This window comes from Carettochelys insculpta, chromosome 5 (assembly GCF_033958435.1).
Source record: "Carettochelys insculpta isolate YL-2023 chromosome 5, ASM3395843v1, whole genome shotgun sequence".
Classification (NCBI taxonomy): domain Eukaryota; kingdom Metazoa; phylum Chordata; order Testudines; family Carettochelyidae; genus Carettochelys; species Carettochelys insculpta.
The window spans coordinates 10,951,108-10,973,284 of record NC_134141.1 but is presented as its reverse complement, the minus strand read 5'-3'; the positions used below and the strand labels follow the sequence as shown (position 1 = coordinate 10,973,284).

General features: G+C 45.0%; 1 protein-coding gene across 4 annotated transcripts in view; it reads right to left on the bottom strand.

Moving 5' to 3' along the window:
- The window catches only part of PALM2AKAP2 (PALM2 and AKAP2 fusion), a 350,798-nt gene that overhangs the window by 236,494 nt on the left and 92,127 nt on the right, over positions 1-22,177 (bottom strand). For all 4 annotated transcript variants that reach the window (XM_074994658.1, XM_074994660.1, XM_074994661.1 and 1 more), the window contains exon 3: positions 19,622-19,752. In XM_074994658.1, the coding sequence (XP_074850759.1) occupies positions 19,622-19,752 (131 nt within the window). The remainder of the gene's footprint in view (positions 1-19,621; positions 19,753-22,177) is intronic.

The following is a 22,177-nucleotide window of genomic DNA, read 5'->3' as shown; positions in this document are numbered from 1 at the left end:
TGCATCCTGTAGGAATTGTTCAGCTAGGACGTCTCGCTTTCCATGAAAAGCTGGGGAGAGTAGCATTGTCAAGCCCTGGGTTACTAGAAACACTTCCATATGATTATGCCCAAATACTGACTCGCCAACACAAAGTGCTAGAGTGAAAATTAACAGAGCTGCACAGTCTTTGGAATATTTCCCAGCTGCAGGGCCAAATGTCTCCTCCCTGAGCAGATACGAAATGCTGATCTTAATTTTTAAACTGCTTTTTGGCGGTGGGGGAGGGAATCCCACCTTTAATGAAACAAAAGCATTCAGCAACTGGATAAGGTCCAACAGGCACCTGTGCAGCTCAAAACAATCATTTGGTACCATATGCGCAGCTCTGGAAATAGCCTTTGTACACAAGTCAGCATGAATTTTTCTCCAAAAAAACATATCTGGTTAATTGAGACGGAGACCAATATTCCACTGCCAGATTTACTTTCTAATAACCAGCAGGGAAACCTCCGTTCACTAAAAGTAGTTCTATGCCCAATTTTGCACCCCGCCCCCAAGACATCAGTACAAATATCATTAACTGAACATAGCCAAGGACAAAATTAAACTCAATGGGGAGTTAGAGAAATTTATTCCAGCTGACAATCAAGCTGCACAATTTCGCTGTTGATCTGTGATCTCTTCTACTCATTTCTTAAAAGAGACCACACAGTCCTGTAGGACCTTGAAGAATAAGGATTTTATTTATTACATAATGAGCTTTCAAGGGAAGATCCACTTCATCAGATGTTTACCCTACTTCTTTGAGATTTTTTAAGAGGGGACTGAATCCCCATGCCTGGCGAGCCATCATTGTTACATGGTATATTCTTTTCTGCTTACACGTTTAAGTCACCTCAAACTCCTTTTAAAACTTCATATGCAACAATGCCACTTTCTGAGCCCAATTCAAGCCTTGCACCTTGCCCTGTCACTTGTACCTGTCCAAAGTAGCTATGAATGACAACCACTGATACACTTGACTAGAGAATTCTGATGGGCTAGCACGTTTTACACTTGCTTTTCTAAGTGTCAATGAGAGTTCAACATCCAAGCTACCGTGGAATCACACTTCCATGAGCGCACACAGTTCAGTAAGTGACAATTTAGCAATGAATTAATTAAGGAGCACAATCACCCTCTTTCATTCCAAGACCAGGGAAATACAAAATTTCTTACAGTTGCTATTGTTTCCACTTTCTCTTATGCAAGTGTTTTCTGACTCCTGTCTCACTGCCCTTTTTTCTTTTTTCCCTCCCCTCAGGAAAAAGTATCCAGTCAAATTGCTTTACATTTAATGGGAACTGGATGGCTCAGTAGTTTGGTATTGGGATAGCACAATATCGACAATGATCTAATCTCATTATAAGATAGACATCAGTGTTAATTTTGTACCCTTTACTGCTTCAAAAGCTGTAAACCAACTCAATTAATGGAGCTGTGATGTCATTAAACACCATCCCTCTATTGCTGCCAGTAATCTGAGAATCTTGTCACTTTGCGGTGATCTCCTACAGTACCAACCTGAGAACATATAAAAATATTTTATCCATTAGATTTTGGGCCACAGCTTTTCTTTATGAATGTTTTATAGATCTTCTAAACCTCTAGCACGAAGGGTTAGATTCTAATCTCACTTACACCAGCGCACTCTGGAGTAACTCTGTTGACTTCTCTCAAATTATTCAGATTTGCACTGATGCAAGTGTGATTAGAATCTAGAGAAAAATGTTGACGAGGCTCCAATTCTGCAAGTAATTCTGCACAGACCAATCCCTACGCCAATGCAGAGCCTGAATGTAGGAGTCACTGCCCATAAAGTCACCAATCACCCATACAAACAGGCCCTTTGTGTGTATTTGATTTTTTTTTGTTAAAAAAATGGTATAGACTTGAGCAAATGGTTCCCCTACCAAAAAAACCCTGTACTACAGGTTGCCCTAGTCTCTTGTTAGTGGTGCATCATACCCCTTAATGAGAGGAGATGGTGAATTTCAAAGAGGTTTTTTCCCTTTGACATATCATTTTAGAGTAAATTAGTACCTGCAACATGTCGTCCAACAGCAACAATACACAACCGTGTTTTAGTCCAACACAGACAATGGAGAGTTACAAAGGGATCTCACAAAACTGAGGGTCTAGGCAACAAAATGTCAGATGAAATTTAATGCTGAAAAACGTAAAGTAATGCATACTGGAAAACATAATTCTAACTACATGTATAAACTGATGGGGATATAAATTAGCTATTACCCCACAAGAAAGGGATCTTAAGGCATTGGGGATAATTCTCTGAAAACATCCTCTCAAGGTGCATCAGTCGTCGAAAAAGTAAGCAATGTTATGAACCACTAGGAATGGGATTGATAATCAGACAGAAAATATCATCATGCCACTACAAAAACCCATGGTACACCCACACCTTAAATGCTGTGTGCAATCCCGGTTGCCTCGTCTCAGAAAAGGTATATTAGAAATGGAAAAGTTCAGTGAAAGGCAATACACATGACTGAAGTTATGGAACAACTTCCATATGAGAAGAGATTAAAACACTGGGATTGTTCATTTTGGAACAGAGATAACTAATGGGGTGGGGATGTGACAGAGGTCTATAAACTTGCAACTGGTTTGGGAAAAAAAAAGAACAAGGATGTGTTACCTACCCCTTCATATAAGACAAGAACCAAACAGTCAGCCAATGCACAGTTAACCTGTGGAACTCACTGCCAGGGGATTTTGTGAAGGCCAAAGTTATAACTGGATTCATAAAAAAGATTAGATAAATTCATGGGGTATAGGTCCGCCAATATTGTCAGGCATGGAAACCCATGTTTTGATTGTCCCTAGGGCTCTGACTGCTAGATGCTAGGACTGCGTGACAGAAGATGAATCACTTTATAATTACCTTACTCTGTTCATTCCCTCTGGGGTACCTGGCATTGGCTGCTGTTGGAAGTCAGGGTACCCAGTGTGGCTGTTCTTATGTTCTTAACAGTCACCACTGAGGACCAGATGATGATTTCATTCTGAGATAATTTGAGGACTAAGGCGCTACTTGTCATGCGTAAGGGTTGCGGAAGCTGACTCTTATGTTGAAAATGGACTCTCCATACAGCATTTTCCATCTGTGGGTCTTACAATTTACAAAAGCACATAAATATCACCCCTGTTTAACAGAGAGAAAAGTGTGGCACCTGAGAGGGGCTAGGGCATTCTCAGAGAGGAGATTTACCTCTGCAATACATTTCCTTCTTGGGTCTGCCAGGGCATTGATTGGATGACACTCAGGTCACTAAAAAGCTTGTCTTTTCTCCCCAGCTTGTCCGACAGAAAAGAGTCAAATGGATGGGCAGTTGTGATGGAAGGCTGCACACAGGCTGGAGGGGCCTTTCACAGGGTTTTTAGGGTTTGGACACTGGGCCAGTACATATGGATGTGGTTATCACTAGTTTTTTTGCACATACTCTTGCGACTTTGAGGAATGTATTTTATAGGACACACAAGCCAGCTGTGTGATAGCAATGACATGCAGTGACACTGATCAGGGACGCAGGGGAGGACTGTGTAATGCCTGTTTTCATTGGTGCTATCATTTTAATTACACAGTGCTTCAGCGGAGGGAGGAATGCATCTATTATCATGCCCCATGTTAGTGTGTTAGCTGTTTACTGCAGCTATCAGAGACAAACCTCCTTCCTCACCCCTGCTTCATATTCAGCATTGCACAATTGGCTCACATTATAGGGGCTCCCCTGGCTAGGGGTTCCCCCATGGCTATGGCGCTGACCTCCCCTGCTCAGTCAAAACCAAAGAAACAAGCTGTCCATTCCATTCCTAACATGGAATTGCATCTGCAGCGTGGGCCAGAAGACAGAACCTTGAATGAGCCTCCTGAAACCTGGACTCCATTCCCAGTTCTGCTGTTAGCCCACCAGCTTGTGACCTTACCTCTTTATGCTTCTTGCTTCCTCTCACTCTGCACTGATTCAAAGATCCTGGACCCAGATGGGTAGAGCCCAGTGCAGACACAAATTTCTATCTGCAGCTAGGACTCAGGATCTCCTGGGCTCCACTCCTGAGAACCTCCCTGGCCAAATGAGAAGGACATGGTTCTGCTACTCCTACAAGCTAGTGCTTTTCACCATCAGCTCCTCCCAGCTGTGTGGCTGTACTGGCCCTAGCGGGGTTGTATGACCCCAGACAGAAGATGCAGAGGGGGCAGGGATAGCCCTATGGGTGGTAGAGCCACATGGCTGGGAGAAGCTGCTGGTGCAAGGCGCTGTCTCCTGGGAGTCGTGGCACCATGTTGTTCTCACTTGGCCCTGCAGATCAGTTGATACCAATTTCTATTCTCAGATGTCCACATCACAGATGGAAATTTGTGTCCACACAGGGCTCAGATGATGAGAGTTTTTTCATTGATTCCAGTGTCCTGTAGGTGGAGTCCCTCTTGTGCGTTTAGACTGTAAACTCTTGTTTCTTACGTTATGTCTACACCCAGCAAAGTAAGTTGACTGAAGATACGCAATTCTAGTTCCAGCAATTGTGCAGCTAGAATGGACGTATCTGTGCTCGGCTTACTTGACCCTCCCTACTGAAGAAGGTCTACAGGAGAGTTTCTCCCATTAACCTCCCTTTCTCCTCACAACACAGTACAAGGGTGGACTCTGACCTACCAGACACATGCAATTGAACCCCAGAAGATCAACCCTGATCAGGTCGATCTTCTGGGCTAGTGGAAACAGCCTTAGTAGGTGTCCGTATGATGTTACTGTAACGTTACAAATACTGTTAACAGACAGCATCAATACCGAACAGGAACAACACTCTGGATCTGTCTCAGTCTGGCATATGGCACTGGGCCCAAACAAAAAAAATTAGCTTCTGCTGTCAGATATGTCATATCTGATATTCCCCAAACTTCGGGCATATTCTGATTTGGGACTTCGGGAATGAACACCTGAAAAAGTAGCATCTCTGCAAACTAAAGTTTGTAATGTATCTGTGGCAGTGCCAACATTTATGTGAAATGCACATACAGCATGTATTTCATGGTGCAGCCTTTTCCAGAACTGGAAGGCTATTTTACTGGTTCTAGGTTGAGGGCTTCTTTTTTGTTCACAGCTCTTAGCTGAAAATCCCCTGGCAGCAAACCTGGAATCTGAGTGTAACAGATATGAGCTGCCACTCCCAGAGCGTGGAATGGCGTCAGCTTTGATCCACTGCTAAATGTCCAAAACGAAGCGTATGAAGTGGGGGCTGAAGAAACTCGTAAATTGTAAGATTGACTGTCCCCACAGCATCCGATCAATGACTGACTTCCTTGCAATCTGCTTGGAATGGCATTTAGAAGGCTAAACTGGTTCTGGCTTCCTGTCCTGGACACTCTCAAATAAGTGAAATGTACAAGCACAACTTTGTCGGCTTCATGCGATCGCTTTGCTGCAGCTGCCCTCCAAGAAATATGCATCCAAGTTTAGGATTGATGTTTCATTCGTGACAGCTTATAAATAAATACTCACGTACAATCACAGGAATGGGGCTGCTCATAGCACAATATCCTCTCTACTTAATTTTTCCTTGGAATTTTATTAAATCTGATTTTTCTATATCCTTTGGAAATTAAGAGGTTTACCTTTATCTGAGAACCTCAAAACAGATCTGGCTTTTATGTCTGTAGTTATGACTACATCTCGGCATGAGAATCTTAGAAATAGATGTCATGGTGCTCCAGAACTTCACTCTGGCTTTCAAATGCAATGTAGGCTGTAGAATAACATCTGTGACAATCAGGCCAAAGGGCTACAGGACAATAGTTGATGGGAAATATATGAGCTCCAGACTAAAATGATCTCTGCTCCCTGGATAAACTAACAGATCTTAATCCATAACTAGCAGGAACTTGCCAGAATCAATCAGGGCAAGCAAGCCAATGACAGCACCTGGAGCCAATTAGGAGGTTTCTACAGTCAAGTGAGTCAGACTGATCAAAACACTTGGGGCCAATGAAGAACCAGTTGAAACCAGTTGAAAAGGGCTCCTCTGCTTTTGGTTCAGTGTGCACAAGGAGCTGAGGAGAGAAGGTGCGGGGGTGGAGGATCAGGAAGAAGGAAGCACAAGCAGGTACCACAAAGAAGAACCTGTGGGTAAGGAAGGTGCTGGGGCAGGCCATGGGGAAGTGGCCCAGGGAACTGTAGGTGACCAAGAAGAACTACCTGAAAGATGTTAAAAATAAAACAATGTTAGCAAGTCTAAGAAAATAACCAGCCTGTGCGGGGGATGGAAGAGAGCAAATTAGGAAACAGACCTTGCTAGCCTAATTTAAAAACCAACCGATTATAGTCAATAGCTACTTTCTGACTCTGTAGTTGGGGGGGAAGCGGGGGCAGGGAAGGGGAGGGTGTTCAAAAATTCCTTCTGAACCTACTTCCACTGGTTTATTTTCCATTATGATTTAGGTTCTCAAGTTCCCTGGGTGCCTTTGATTATTTTACCCTTAATGTATACGTATGATAATCACTAGAGGAGCGCCCACACACCAGACAGGCAAGACAGAACTTTTGCAAAGTAATTCATCTCTCTCCCCAGAACAGCTGCCTCTGTATTGCTGGCACCTTGTCTTGCCTTTGCCATGTCTGGAGTGGCTTAATTGGTGGATCTGGATTTACATGTTTAGCTGGGAGCACGTACCCCATATAGCAACCAGCCAAAGAATAGAAACTTACTTTCCTTTCATACTACCTACAATTGGACTTCTGTGCTCTCTCTAGCAGTGCAGCTGATCTGTACTCACAGCCACCCATTTCTTCTTACTCTGTTCCATCACCACCATAAACTAGAAAGGCATGTTATACCAGTCTTAGTCAGGATATTTATTACCCAGGTCCAAATAAGGGCTTGTCTGCACAGGCCCACAATGCGGACTATGGGGGTATCAACTGCAACCTGTGCTCACGTGCTGTGTTGTAATAGTTCTAATGTGTAATGGTGGGGCCATATAGACAAGATCTAAGATCAGGGCCCATCTGGGCAAAGTTGTGTATTTCTGCCCTATGTTCTGCTTCAAGAGTTCTGGTATTTCAAAAACCTGCTTATGCACTGGCTCATACTTATCGTCCATGGCTAGTAGGGCTCACTGTGGAATATTCCCTCATTCATAGACTCAGTTGCTGCCTCAAAGACTTTGCTGTCTAGATAGACAGGGTAGAAAAGGATGGAAGAAGGAGATGTGGCATAAGAACAGAAGACTGGGAGCTGAAGCACAGTAGATCAAGTGGCAGGCAAATGTCTCAAGCTGATGGTCTCCTCCAGAGCGGAAGCGATTTCAGAGGACAAGCTGAGTCACCTACATTGCACAAGTGCCAGAGGGGTAGCCGTGCTAGTCTGTATCTGCAAAAACAACAAGAAGTCCTGTGGCACCTCATACACTTACAGATTTTTCGGGAGCGTTAGCTTTCGTGGGCAAAGACCCACTTTGTCGGTCTGTACATTGCACAAACAGGTCCAGAATGTTTACAGTTGACTGGTTCCAATCTCCAAGGTGAGCCATACACTCGGAGCTTTTGCTGGCACAGTAATGTGTTAAGGCTGTGATCTTTTTACAAGATTTTTATCATGCAGATATACTAGCAAAGAATTTCTCTGGCTGGTATAGTTTATTTTGCTCTGGGAATGGATAACCTACGCTAGCAAAAGTACATTCTTTTTAGTACAAGTTGAACTTCTCTTGTTTGGCACCCTCGGGACCTCACCAGTACTGGGCAAGAGAATTTGCCGGACGACGGGAGGTCAATATTTTCTAACACATTACCAACACTTCCACTGTTTACTGGGCTCTTAGAAGACATTTAGGGTAAATTAGAGTTAAATAACAGTGCAGACCACTGAGAGCCAGGACTGGTGGTTGGAAACAAACTTTATGGGACCAGAGGAAACTTGGCCACACCCATGACAAGTGGTCATACCAGATTACTGAGCCTGCTGGACAAGAGCGTTCTGGAGTAGAAAGGTTCATCCTGTAGCAGGAGCTGTTACTAAAATAAGAGGGTTGGTTGGCACAACTGTTCACATACAGATCTACCACCAACTTTTTCAGTTACTGACCCATCCTACCTTTATTTTGTTTGACATGATGGACCAGAAATCTTTCTTTTTGGCATGGCAATATGTTTTCCATGGTTGCTGGGGAATAGGACAAACACTTCCATCCTGGGTTGAGGTCTTTGGAACCAGAGCAGATCCGCTCCCTGGCTGTGGCTTCTAAACGCTACTGTATTACTGATCCAGTCAATCAGAATCACTTGACTCTTTTTCACACTCCTTGCTCTGCAAGTCTGACTTTTTTCTAACCTGTGCCCTGCTTCTAAGAGTTCTAGTACTTCAAAAACCTGGTTATGTACTGGCTCAAACTTCTAGTCTACTATAAGTGGTACTCACTGTGGGATTTACCATATCCGTAAAATAAATCCATATTTTCATCCAGGACCTGTTTGCACCTCAGATGTCACATCACTGAATACATTCGGTAGATTTGCTGCTTCACTTCTGGATTTTTTTTAACCTCTAATTTAACTGGAACCATTTCCTCCCATTTTCATCTATGATGTGGTTTTCACCTCCTCTTCACTCTTCACCACATTGACTGTGGTTCAGAGATATATACAGTAGGGTTACAACGTTCGCGAGTGTTCGGTGTTGAGAACTCTTGCGAATGTTGAATTTCACTACTATTACTTTGTGAATATCATTTTACCCTGGCTGGGCTTCTGGGCAGCTCTGGGCAGCAGTGGGGGGAGGTGGAGACCAATGGCAGCGTCATGGGGAGCCGGTCGGTGGCCGTGCCATGCCCCTGGCTGGCTCTCAGAGCCCTGGGGAAGCAGCCACCGGCACTTCTCCCTAGGACCCCTGGGAAAGCAGCAGCACCCAGTGGTTCCCATCCCAGAGCCCCGGAGAAGTGGTTGCTGCTGGCGCTCCCTGCCCAGAGCCCTGAAGAAGCAGCAGCCGTTTGCGAATAACTGAATTCGCGAAAGTTACATTCACAAAGGTCACAACCTTACCGTATTCTGCCTTGGTCAAAGAGCTTCCTATCAGTACAAGGGTAGAGTTGTAGTTTGACTCTGCTGTGTTGTACATATTAATCCCCATTTTGATTGAATTTACATTAGACTCTATAGATTATCTGGTGGCACTGTGGAATTCCAGGTCAAGCTGGTTGCGACACCCATGCTCTTGTGGAGTCTTAGGAACTGCAGTTTTCTGGCAGTTCTAGCTCCTCTGTCACAAAATACCAAAGGAAGACTCAGTAGATGTGCTGTTTTCTGTTTTTAAACATGTATCATTTTGCTGCTTTTGCTATTTGCAGGTGTTTGCAGTTACACACACACACACACGCACACACACACAGAATTTGCTATAGGTCTGCTATAGTTGGGACACTTCTCTCAGCGTCTTGCACACTTGCTTTGAAAACAACAGCATGAAGTAGACTCTGTGCTGGGCTAACTTTGCATTGTTTTTGTTAATATCTTGTTGAAGTTCTCTCCTCCATTCCACAATCCTCTAATACAATTTGCTGTTTCTAAATGGCCTGCCTCTGCCTTTCTCACTTGCAGTTCAACAGTCTCACTACCTCTGCATTTTTACAGCACGTGGTAACTTAAGTTTGGGCTCCCTTAACAGCCTGACTCCAGCACTGTATGATCACATATCAGTCCAGCCCCACAAAAGCCCATATTTGTACATGGCTGCGAGCTGTCTTACATTCGTAACATGCTGATCCAAAAGTTCTGAATGTCCGTGGTTGTTGTATTAACTGTATCACTCACACACTGCGTTCTTGGGCAGCTAGAAAAGTTCTTCCAACACATGAAGGCAAAGTACAACACCCAACTTTTTTATAATAGTGAGACGTATTGGTGAATATATCAGCAGTCCTTTCCCCATTCCTGAATGCCAGGTAGCATTTCTCACATTTGTTACCTCATTGGCCTCAGAGTCAGTTATTTGCAATGCATAAGAAGTACCTCAGTGGTTTTCAATCACAAAGTAAAGAAATTATAGGTTGAACCTCTCTGATCCAGCACTGTCATCCGGCAACATCTGGCACGATTTTAGTTAGCCGAAATTAAATATTTCATTTTGATTTTTCCAAAGAAAAATTGAAAAAAAAATAGCAAAATTGGGAAATGGGTAAAATATAGGAGTGACTCAACTCTGGAGGCACTGGGGAAGAAGGAGTTAGAGGGGTAAACCTGTGTCTAGGAAACAGCATAAGGAAAATAGTAGAGATAGATTGAAAGTGAAATGAGAAGTAAATTGCAAGTAAGAATATGCCTACACTAGACCTCGATAGTGTTATTTCCAACTCAAAGAGACATGCCCGTGTGAGTTTTTAAATCGGGAAGAGCTGCCCGACACACATATCTGAAAACATAATTATGAATCATCATTGAGCAGGTACCATTCTAGCAAGCTCCCACAGGGATCGATTCTTGGCTCTTTTCTGCTTGATATTTTTATCCATGACTTGGAAGACATAGAATCATGACAGACAGGCTGCATGAGACAAAAAATTGGGGATATATAATGCAGGGGATGGTTCACTGATACAGAGTTATCTGGATCACTTGGTAAGCTAGGTACACAATATCACATTGACTCCATATAATTCCATGAAATGCCCACACTTTGAATGCTGTTTGCAGATGTGGTTGCCCCATCTTAAAAAAAAAAAAAAAGATATGTTGGAATGGGAAGAGCTTCAGAAAAAGGCAACAGAATGATTTGGGTTATGGAACAACTGCCATATGAGGAGAGATTAAGAACAGTGTGATTTTTCAGCTTGGAAAAGAGATGACTAAGGGAGGATATGGCAGACCTCTGTAAAATCAAGACAGGTGTGGAAAAAGTAGGTAAGAGTGTTATTCGTGCCTTTTCATAACACAAGAACAAAGGTCATCAAATGAAATTAATAGGCAGTGGGTTTAAAACAAAAAAGGAAGCACTTTTTCACACAACACGCAGTCAATGTGTGGAACTTCTTGCCAGAATATGTTGTGAAGACCAAGACTACAAGAGGGTTCAAAAAAGGACTAGAGGAGGACAGGTCTTTTGACAGCTAATAGCCAGGATGGGCAGAATAGTATCCCTAGCCTGTTTGTCAGGGCTCAGAATGGGTGGCAGGGGACAGATCGCTAGATGGGGCTAGAAGATTTAGGCAGTGGTCATTCAGTGTCATATTTCCAGGCATAATATCAGCCCAAGCAGGAAGCAGGAATAGCCTCACCTCCTCTACACCATTGCACTATTAATCACACACTTTATGGTGTTATATCGATTTTAAAGCATTAGTGCAAGCTCAACACAGGTGAGTACGACGTGATGGACCTTTGGTCCTATCTAGTAGGGCGCCTGCTATATACATACACTCATGTTGCTAAAAGCTATTTGTAATCTGCTGAGATCTAGGTGGCTTTTTCAGAAAAGTCTGAGCCTGGCAAAGAGGTTGCAGTTCACCTCCCTCATGTGCTTTACCTGAAGTTACAGCATCAATCCATTAGGCAGTGGGAGGGTAGTGCAAAATGTGGTGGCCTGTTTGATAAGGGATGTATTGAAGCACCTGTGCTCCGGCAGTGCAACTTGGGCTCGAGGATGATGCTTTAAGGTGGTGGTTCTGATCCTAAATGGCCCTTGTGCTCAAGGGAGCATGCTGACTTATTCTCCAAACAGCTTCTCACTTTCTCATGGACTATTGGAACTGGTGATACCCACCATGGAGTATGAGCCTCCTTGAGGGTTCCCAGTCTGAGACGTACACAGAATACATTGGAACTCTGTCACTCAGGAGAGCCCAGGGGGACAAAGAGAAGAAAGAGAAAGGACTGGTAGTTCAGACACCAATGGGACAGCACACCCTGTGCTGGAAAAGGAGCAATAGTCTCTATGACAAGAATCAGCCTAGAGTTCATATCTACTGGGAGCACCAAGAAGACAGGAAAAAAGTCTTTAACATCGCCTCAGGCTGGAGCCGTAGTTCTGGGAGGAACTCAGGTTGCTATGGCCCCTAAAACTGTGTATTTATTTTTATTTATAAGCCTTTTTTTTAAAATGCATCTTCATTAAGAGTTCTCCCTTCATAAGCCCAGGCCAGTCACTAAGACTCTGACAGTGCGAGAGTTGAATATCCAACCAAGTCAACCCAGATGTAACATGGATATAATTCTGTCAGCTTCAAGAGAGATTCATTTCCTTCCATCCAGTCTAGGTCTGGCCCTCTCCAAATTGTGAGCTCTGCCTGCCAGCTGTTAACCACACACCAATCAGTCAGAACCAAGCAACACACAACCTCCAAAACTCCATGCTTCTCTTGCAACCTGAAACTTGCCTGGCACCTCATCTGTGACTCACCTTGGAAGGGAACCCTTCTTTTGATCAAATCTGGTAGGCCCTGAGCTCAACTCTCCTCATCTGGAAATCATTCTTATACACCTATTGCAAGCATCCTCAGACCATAAGTATTAAAAATACTTGTTTTCTAATCCACCTAAATAAAGCATACTAACAAAAGACTCACCACCAAAAATGTTCACCAGTCACAGGGAACAATTCATTGCCTTTGTTCCAAAACACAGGCCTTAACCCTAGCGTTAAGGTAGATTTCTATTAGCTATAGCTAGTATTAGGCTTTTCTTTTATGAGACATATAAGACCAATACTGCTGAGAATGTGTTCTCTCCCTGGCCTGCAACTTCTCAACCTTGAAGAGCTTTTACAGACATTAGACAATAAATGCACAGGCGACTTGAGGAGCTCTCCAGTAAAAGGGATGTACGCTTTAGCCATTGCATCTCACCTTTTTCCACTCCAAAAAACAAGTGCAACACATGGCAGCAGGTTTAAATGTTACAAGTGTCTCTCCCCTTTCTCTTGTACATGAGGCTTGGAGGCCCTCTTAAAAAGCAATGCACCAAGCTATTTGTTTGCTCCCACACACCTAAATGCAGCTCTGAATACAGTGTGTAAAAATCAGCCACGACTTATCTCCCGTTTGAAGATAGTAGACCACATCTTCAGCCAGCACAGACTTATGAAGCTCCACTAACTTCTGCAGCTCCACTAACTTCTGCAAAGATCAGGGCTGGGCAAAATACAGCTCACTGGCTCCCTGCCTGCCCTTCCCCTGCATACCACTCAGGCTTGTGGCTATTCAGAGGCACCTGGCCCTTGCCTAAGAAACCTGCTGGGCTGATGGCCAGGAGTCACTCAGGTAAATCTCCAGACCAGAGCATGCCTCTGGAACCCCAGCCCCTCCCGCTCCATCCTCTGTCCTTCCACCCCCTCCCACACATAACCAAACTCTCTGCACTCCTGCACCCTTACACCCTCCAAGACCCTGCACCTCAATCCTCTGCCCCAGGTCACAACCTCTAGGTTAAAGCCAAAACTCCTTCCCCAGGTCACAACCCAAACCCCTGCTCCCCAGTCTCCTGCTCAAGGTCACAACTGCCCTCCTGCACCCAAACTCCATCCCAGACCTCCCACACCACACCCTCCCTGCACCTCAATCCTTTTCCTCAAGCTCTTATCTGCACCTAACCTCCACCCCAGAGCCTACACCTCCTCCATTAATGTCATGGAAGATTGTGGTCCCTGACCACTTGCCAAATTCCTGGAGTGCCCCCCACACTCAAAAATGACTGCCCACCCCTGGTATAGATACCCCAGTTTAAATCAGATGAGGGCTTAGCGGAGCAATTTTTCCCTCCAGGAACCCGGCTTTATGAAAGCAAGGCCGGGGGTCAAGCAAGTCACTGGAACGATGGTCGTCCTCTCAAGGAGTTCACGAAAATCACCTCAGTTTTGCAGCAGGCCAGTGGAAGCTGGGTACGGTCAGGGAAGTCACCAGCCATGTTATCTGGCTTCAGTCCTTAACTGATAAAATATGTTGTTATGAAGGCTATGACATGGACGTGTCTTGCACAATGGTTTCGTAGCAAACTAAAATCCTTCAGCTTTTGTAGTGAATGTAGGTCTCTGGGTCACCATATAACATAATCTCATAAAATAAATTGGAAAGCCTCTCCAATACTGGGAGGGAACAGCAGGCTGTGGGTGGGCTGTGTAGGCCGACTTTTAATACCCAGATGTAGAATGCCAATTTTCCATTCACTGCTGCAAAATAACAGACTGTCATGTGGTAAAAATAACCATGACGTGCAGACGGAGCATTCCCGCATGTGCTTCACCTACAGCACTTAGTCAGGAATGTGTCCACTGAAGTTCCCTAGGCATTTATCTCGCCACTGGATGGAAGGGTACACTTCGTGTTTGCGATTTGGCGAGTTATTTCATGCCCAAAGTCTAAGGCAACTGTGGAAGTCAGGGAGTTTCACTCAGATGAGAATGGCAAAGAGTCACAGAATTACTTTCTTCCAAGCCTCATGAGGAAATCATGTGAGAAAAAGGAAAACAGTATTACCTGTAATGCTTCTCTTCCTTGCTCTCAGCTGCTTTGTTTCACTCCTGCCTACATTAGCCCCCATCCACTTCTGCCCGGTGTTCTGCCACAGATACAAAGAGACAGTCCACATGGGCATGCAGGCACATCTGCTGAATATCATACTTCCAGAATGTTTTTAATTCAAGTCCATTCTAACTTCTATTGAGACACAATCATGCTCCCACTGAAGTCAAAGGCATGAGTCTAAGGAGACTTAAAAGCAAGATGAATTCCACCGTATGTGCTAAATATTTCAGTGAACGACTGGGACGAGTGGAAGAAAATATCTCCTCTGCCTTCAAAATTAATTGCTCCCCAAGTTTAGAACCAAATCAGCATCAAGTACTAGATAAGGTGACTTTTAAATAAGATTCTTCATGGGAAGAAGCTTTCTTCTGGCCTAGTGTAAAAAGCAGATTTCCAGGCACTTATGACACTACAGAGCTGCACAAGTAAGTCTGCAAAACATCTGTCCACCCAACCCTCTCTTTTCTAAAAGCATGCAAAGTCAAACACCAGTCACTTTGAATTAGGCTTAGTCAGTCTTATTCCATTGCCCAGGGCTAGGTCAGAACCAAATCCTGGGATACAAAGATTCTTAAGCTCTGTGTCTCTACCCATCTCGCCTTTTCTTTCTTTGTTAATTATGCTTCTAATGCTCCTATGAGTCTCACTTTCTAAGCAAATTAAGATAATCCCCAATATCAAGTGGTCACTCTGTGATTTTTATTTCAATGTGCTTATGCTGCTTGTATTTTGCCACAGTCTTTGTTTCCCTGCTTTGTCTTTTATGTACATTTCATATTTCTGTATGCTGTTTGTTAGTAATTATCTGCTCAATTACACAATGGTATTTAGGCTTCTGTATTATGGACTGTTGTACTTTATTACTTATTTTTAGGATGTCTGTGGGACATGCTGACTTTCTGGATGTAGCTGGAACTGTGTACTGACATACTGACATCCAGAAATACTGACTAAGGTAGGGCCCCAATCCTCTAAGCACTTGTACAGTTGAGGTCCTATTAAAGTCAGTAGGATTTTTCATGTGGGTAAAATTACTCACATGCATAAGAGTTTGAAGGATAAGGGCCATACTTCATGATATCCTCTCTCCTGCATTTTATGAAAATCTAATAAAGAGAAAAAAGAAGTGAAACACTGGTGGTTTGCCTTGAGTTTTTCAACAGAGGAACAGATTCTGATACCCTACATATGGAGCTATTACCTATCTCATGGAGCAAGAGGGGATCGTCACAGGTCATCAAGCCCAATCTCCTGGGCTCACAACAGGACCCATCCCTGCCTTTTTTTTTTTTTAAACCCCAGATCGCTAAATTACCCCCTAGAGGATTGAGCTTGCAACCCTGGGTTTAGCAGGCTAATGCCCTTACCGCTCAACTATACCTCTACCCTCATCTGCTGTGGGTGGGCCTGACTACATACATGGTCCTAATGATATCAAGCGGTCCACTTGTGCAGTAAGTTCCTATTCATAGCAACAGTACATTAATAACAGACATTTGGTCTGTGTTAAATTATGGCTGTGAAACGTAGCCAAACAACTGACAATCCAGAGACTACTAGTCTTCAAATCACAGTGTTATGGAAGAATTTAGAAACCATGATGAACTGTGTAATAAACAAGAAGTATTGGATCTCAACAAATGCTGGTCAAAGATATTATGAGGTGAAACATTAAATCTGTAAGGAACATTTTAACAGGGTCCATGAGAGGTGCACATTAATGGGCATGGGAAGGGAAAGCCAGTGACAAGAGAATACAAGGCAGAAAAAGAAGACCTTGGATGGACATTGTGGATCAAAAGGACAACTTATCCACAAACAGATGAGCAGGGAATTGAACTGACTGGGCTATTATCATTGCATACTTCCAATAATGGAGATGCCACATTAGAAGGCAAAGAAGAGTGTCAGACTCTGACTCACAGGCTGCAAAGGGGCTCATACAATTATCACAGTTGTATTGGTGCCTTCTCCTACCCTGGAGCTCCACGCACACATGCTGAGCTTGCTTCTGCTAGTAGGGACAATGAACTCTCACCGGACCCTTTCCCACACCCCTCAGTGGTCTGCTGTCACAAAAGGGAGAAACACCGTTCCCAAATGCCTTGTCGCCCTTCCCAACTGGAAGGACGGGATTCCCAGATTTCAGCCCAAATCTTCTCTCCAATTTAAAGTTGGATGGTCGGATTAAAAATCCTGGTTTTAAAAATCGTTTCTTAAGCTGTGTTGCGAATAATCCTGCATCGTGCATTCACTCAAAGGGAGTGGCATTGAATAGGGCTGTCCTGAATGGGGAGCCGGGCCCAGGGGGCAACCCTCCCACAGTATTGGGTCAGGGATTACCTGGGCAGGGTGTGGTGGTGGGCAGTGGCGGCAGCACCAGGGGGTCACCTCCCTTCAGCCTCCCCCCATCAATCACCCTGCAGGCAGCAAGAGCAGCAGCCTGCTCTGCCATACCATGCCCTCCTGGCTTACTGAGTCTTGCTTCCCCGTGGGCAGTGGGGAGCCAAAGTAGTTTCCCACTGCCATGGAGAAGCAGGGCTCAGTGGTGGGACGCGGTGGAGCAGGCTGCTGCTTGTGCTGCCTGCGTGGTGAGTGTGTTGAGAGGGGCAAGGGAGCTGTCCACCACCACACCCTGCCCCAGGTAATCCTCCCCCATCCCGTCCATAGGATGGCTGGAGCAGCCACTGTGGGGCCCCCCAAAAGCACACAGCATGGGGCGGCAGCCCCAGTTCGTCCTTTGGGCTCTGGCATGGAGAGAATTTTAGGGTGGGATTGTCCGTAGCGCTGGCCTAGCTCTGCTCCAATTGGGCAGAGTGGGCTCTAGCCGCCAGAACTTACAAAGCTTTCCCGCTGCCTGAGGGAGAGCTATCTGCACCCCGATACAGCACAGCCAAACAGGCCCACGTGGGACGACAGGCTGTCTCTATTAACTTCCATCTGGTACGCAGCAGGCTCGGCGTTGGCATGCTGCTCAGAGGGCTTGCCAAGCCCTCGTGTTCTTTGCTGGCCTGGAAAGACAGTGAAATCACTCACAGCACGGTGGCTCTTCTCGTAAACCAGCACTGAGCAGTGGCAGAAAGGGAGTGACCCTTATGAACATGTTAACCTGACTGAAAGAAGCTGCTGCCTCAGGAAACTACAAGCAGGTTCTGCTGCACACGGGGGTGGGGGCGTGGGAGCAAGTGGCTGCTTCTTGTCCCTTAGAGCTGGCACCTGAGGCTACCTGCCAGCAGATCACCTATGTCAAGTATCGATGAACCACTTGTCCTCTTCTTTGCTCTGAGCTTTCCACATTCTCTGGAACCACCCTCTGCCCCCGCCCCCACCCCTTCAGCAGATGCAGGATTCCTTTCACAGCTGCCTCAGCCCTTACCCTGGGAGGCATCCTGAAATCTCTAGGGGAGAACCCAAGCTCCCTGGGATACAATGCAATGGTCGTCTCAGCCCTCTGGCTTGTCATGCAATCAGACACTAGTTTTCCTCTCCTCTGGGGTACCTGGTTCAATCCAACACCTGTCTGCCTAACGAGGGGGTTGAGTCAACTCCATATGTACATGACAGGTTCTCTCTTTAGTAGCAAGCTTGCAAGGGAAAGAGTGCAGGGGCCTTTGGACCTGATTAAACAGGTGCTTATGCATGTGCTTACCTGTAAGCATGCAGCTAGTCCTATTGAATCCATGGGGCGAGGCATCTTGCTCCAGCATATTACCATGAAACTCTTTCCATCACTTGCAAAGCGTGTGTCTACATAGGAACTAACTTTGAAGTTAGACTCTACTTCGAAGTAGCCAGCAGAGGGTCTACACACATTTTCCCTTACTTTGAAGTCCTTACTCCATTCCCATTAAGTAGAGTGTATGTAGATGCTCAACTTTGAATTTGCTTACTCCAAAGTTGTACTTCAAAATAAGCAACTTCGAAGCTATTTTTGCAGTGCAGACAGATCCTATGACTACAAGCCTCCTGGGATAGAACCGCTGTCTCAGGGATCTCTGCGGGCTGCGTACTGACAGGGAACTGAAATAATCCTTTTCAGAAGTTCTTTCTGCTTCCCTCCTCCAGCTCCCATTCCTGCTGAATCCCCTTTTCTCCACCGCTCATAGGAACATAAGAACAGCCACAGTGGGTCAGACCGATGGTCCTTCTAGCCCACTATCCTGTCTTGCGACAGTGGCTGGTGGCAGGTATCGCAGAGGCAATGAAGAGAACAGGGCAGTTAATGCAATCCACCCCATCATTCCCTCTTGTCTTCGGGCTGTCAGAAGTTTAGGGTCACCTCGAGCATGGAGCTGCATTCCTGAGTGTCTTGGCTGATAAGCATTGATGTGCTCCTTACACATGCCTCAGTGGAGCTGGTGAGAGGACTCTAGTTGTCAAAATACCCTGCTTAATACATTAAAATGTTGCTGTAAGCACTTCAACTTCAGTTACACTTTCTGGTTTTAGAAGTCACATAGATTAGACTAACAGATGGAGTTAGTGTAGACAAGGCCTACGTGAACTATGCACAGTCACAGGAGAAGGCCTATGTCAGAGTAAGGAATGGAAACCAGGTCACCCAAGTCCTAGTGCTCTAACCACCGGACCATCCTTCCTCTCCTTCAGGAGCAGGACTGCTCTGGAGACCTGACCTGCAAATGCATGAAGTCTGTGGGACAAACTTCAACCCTTTCTTAGACTGGTCTAAATCTAGAGTTCATGCGCTTGTTCTCCAGGAGGAAAAGCACTTGCTGCTGTTGGTTTAATAACACATCCTTTGACATAAAACAAGCAAATAGGGTGACAAAGTGTAACAAGAAATTGATTTAAAAAAAAAAGATAGGAGACAAATTCCACAGCTGAAGTCAAGTATTCCAGTCCTCTGCAGCTCTGCACCTTGAGCCATCAATTACACCTCTGTAAAGAAAAGCAGTAAGCAGTGCGTACACTCTTCTTGCATGTACTGTGCATTATTGTAATGACTGCAGAAGATGCAAGGCAATGGAGAATCTCTGCCAGGAGTTTAAGGGCAATTGCCCAGGCACTTGGGGGTCAGAATTTAACTGTGTGAAAGTAAAGGAAAACTGCACCTACCTGTGGATATTGTCTTCAAGCTTTTTCACTTTGAGCTCATCCTCTTCTGACTGCCTCCTTCTGGCCTCTTCTTCTTCTGCTGAGCCAGCAGGAATACCCTGCAGCAGCCATTTTTCTCTAAGGGCTTTTGACTACAAGAAAAATAAGAGAAGAGTTGAAAGGAGGTAAATGACTTTCCCTGAGCAAGAGAAGCCATATCTGCTTTTGAATATTTGACAGCCCCCTGTTGAATCACAAATTAGCCCTTTAAATATTACATATGTCATAGACACGGGCTAGTTCTTCAGGGTTTTATCCAGACATCAGGTCAGCCAGAAGTCAGTGGGTCAGTTTTACTGTACGTACTGTACCTACCACTGATTTGTTAATCTGAAGTTATTTTTACTGCTAATGAAAACTGAATTTCCAACTGCTCAAACGTACCAGTTGCAGAAGATGTGAAATCCCAGCCCGGATATAGGCCATTTTATGAACTCTAATGCAAGGGTGGGAGGGATACTCTCATAAAATACTTACAGGATCAAAAACTAAGAGCAATACTGCAACCAAAACCAGTGGGCTCTGGACATACCCAGGCTTTAGAAAAGCTAAACTGATGAAGACCATAGATATTCATTGTGATTTTTTAGGAAAATATATTTTCCAAGAAACAAAGGGCACAATCTGCTAGCTTGAGCAAGACAAAAATATTGTATATCGTTATGTGATAGTTTAACAGCAGCTGGGTAAGGAGCATCACCCTGCACTGTGGAAATTAGTGGCACACAATAAGAGGGATCACTGGATCCTCACCATATTTTCTCTGGGTTTCCTCCAGCCTACCAGCATTACTGTAGTCTCACCTGCAGGAGCAGGATGGTGGTGGGAGGTCTGGTTGGGAGTCGGATGCAGGAGTGGGTTGGGGGTGGGAGGGAGATGCAGGACTGGGCTGGAGGTGCAGAAGTGGGGTGGGGGCCAAGGGGGGTTCAGGAGCAGCCTGAGGACGAATATCTGGGTGGGGGTGGGAGGAGGTGCAGGAGCAGTGTGGGGTGCAGCAATTCCAGCCAATCGGGGAGGGGGTGGGGAAGGCCTCCCCAGACAGAGCTTCTCAGCACTGTCATTCTCCCAGCTGGGGGAGAGGTAGGACAAGCAGCAGCAGCAGCAGCATGTGGGGCCCAGAGCTACTTCTTTCCCTTGCCAGGCAGAGCCCATGAGCTGGGTCTGGCCCACAAGGCTCAGGGCTCCACCCGTCTCACCCCACCCCAGGCCGGATGCTGGGGAAGGGAGCCCCGAGCCTTAGGGCCTGAATCCATGCAAACCATGGGCCAGATCTGGACCCTGAGCAGGGGGTTCCTCATCCCTGTTCTAAGACATCTCCCTGGAGATCTAATTTGACACCCTAACAGCCATGAATGGCAACAAGGACTGCTAATTATTACAGCCTGAAGAGCCAAACTCTGCATAATAGGGACAAGCTGGTACAATTCAGGCAGCTAAAAGGTGCTACTCAAGTGGTGAATAGCTGTAAAAGTTTAAGATTCACCCAATTAACAGTAAAGTGGCCAGTCCCAGATTAAGGTGCTGACTCAGCAAATAAGGACATGACTAAGGTTGAGCATGCTCTTAAATCCCACCGGGATTTCAGCACGTGCTTAAGTGCTTTGCTGAATCAGCACCTAAAAGCAGCCATGAAGTGGAAAGGAGAGATTATCTGGATTCAGCACAATATTTAATTTTAAGACTCTTTTAATTAAAAATTAATCAAGACAGCTGCCAGTGGAAAGACAAGGGAGAGCATTTGTGTGATTGTATTCAGAGGGCTCTTGTGACATGATTCTCTACAGCCATTTGGTCACTGGCACATTTGAGAAAAGTCAGTAATTTTTAAAACCGCTGTAATCAACTTGCTCTTTTATGTAAATCCTTTAAAATGCTACTTCTTTGGCTAGTCAGTAAAAAAAGAAACCGTGGTCTCTGCCATTCTCTTCCCCCTTCTGGCATTGCTCTAGTTTTCATAGCACAAGAAAACAAAATGCATTTTTAAAAAGTCATAAGGGGTGAGATTTCCAAAAGCTCTGTAGTGATTTAGGAGCACAGGCACTGAAGTCGATACTCCTTCTGCGTCTATGCAACTTATATGCTTTTGAAAATTCTAGCCAGTCATGTTAGGGAAATATTAGCAGGTCACCAAGAACTTTAGCATGACATATTTGCTCAAGTTCATCACCCAGCTGAGCCTGTTGTCATTATCCAAAGTGTAATCAGTTTTGGGTTCGTGCAGCATTACTAATGATAATCTTCAACCATGACTGTCACAAACAATAACTGCCTTTGTTGGTGGTGTTTTGCAGATGCTTTGTGGAGAATTGCATCAGCTGTTCTGAAAGCTCCTTTGGCTGATATTTCAGTTTCCTATTCAACCCAGGATAATGCTGGCCTTGCTATTGTCCCACTTGGGTTTATCAGACCCAGAAGCAGTAATAGGAACTACGGATATACAGAAGTTGTAAACCAGGTGCGACAGGTTCGGTCACAGAGGTTGCCTTGTGACTGTCACTGAGCCAACTTTCCTGTCTT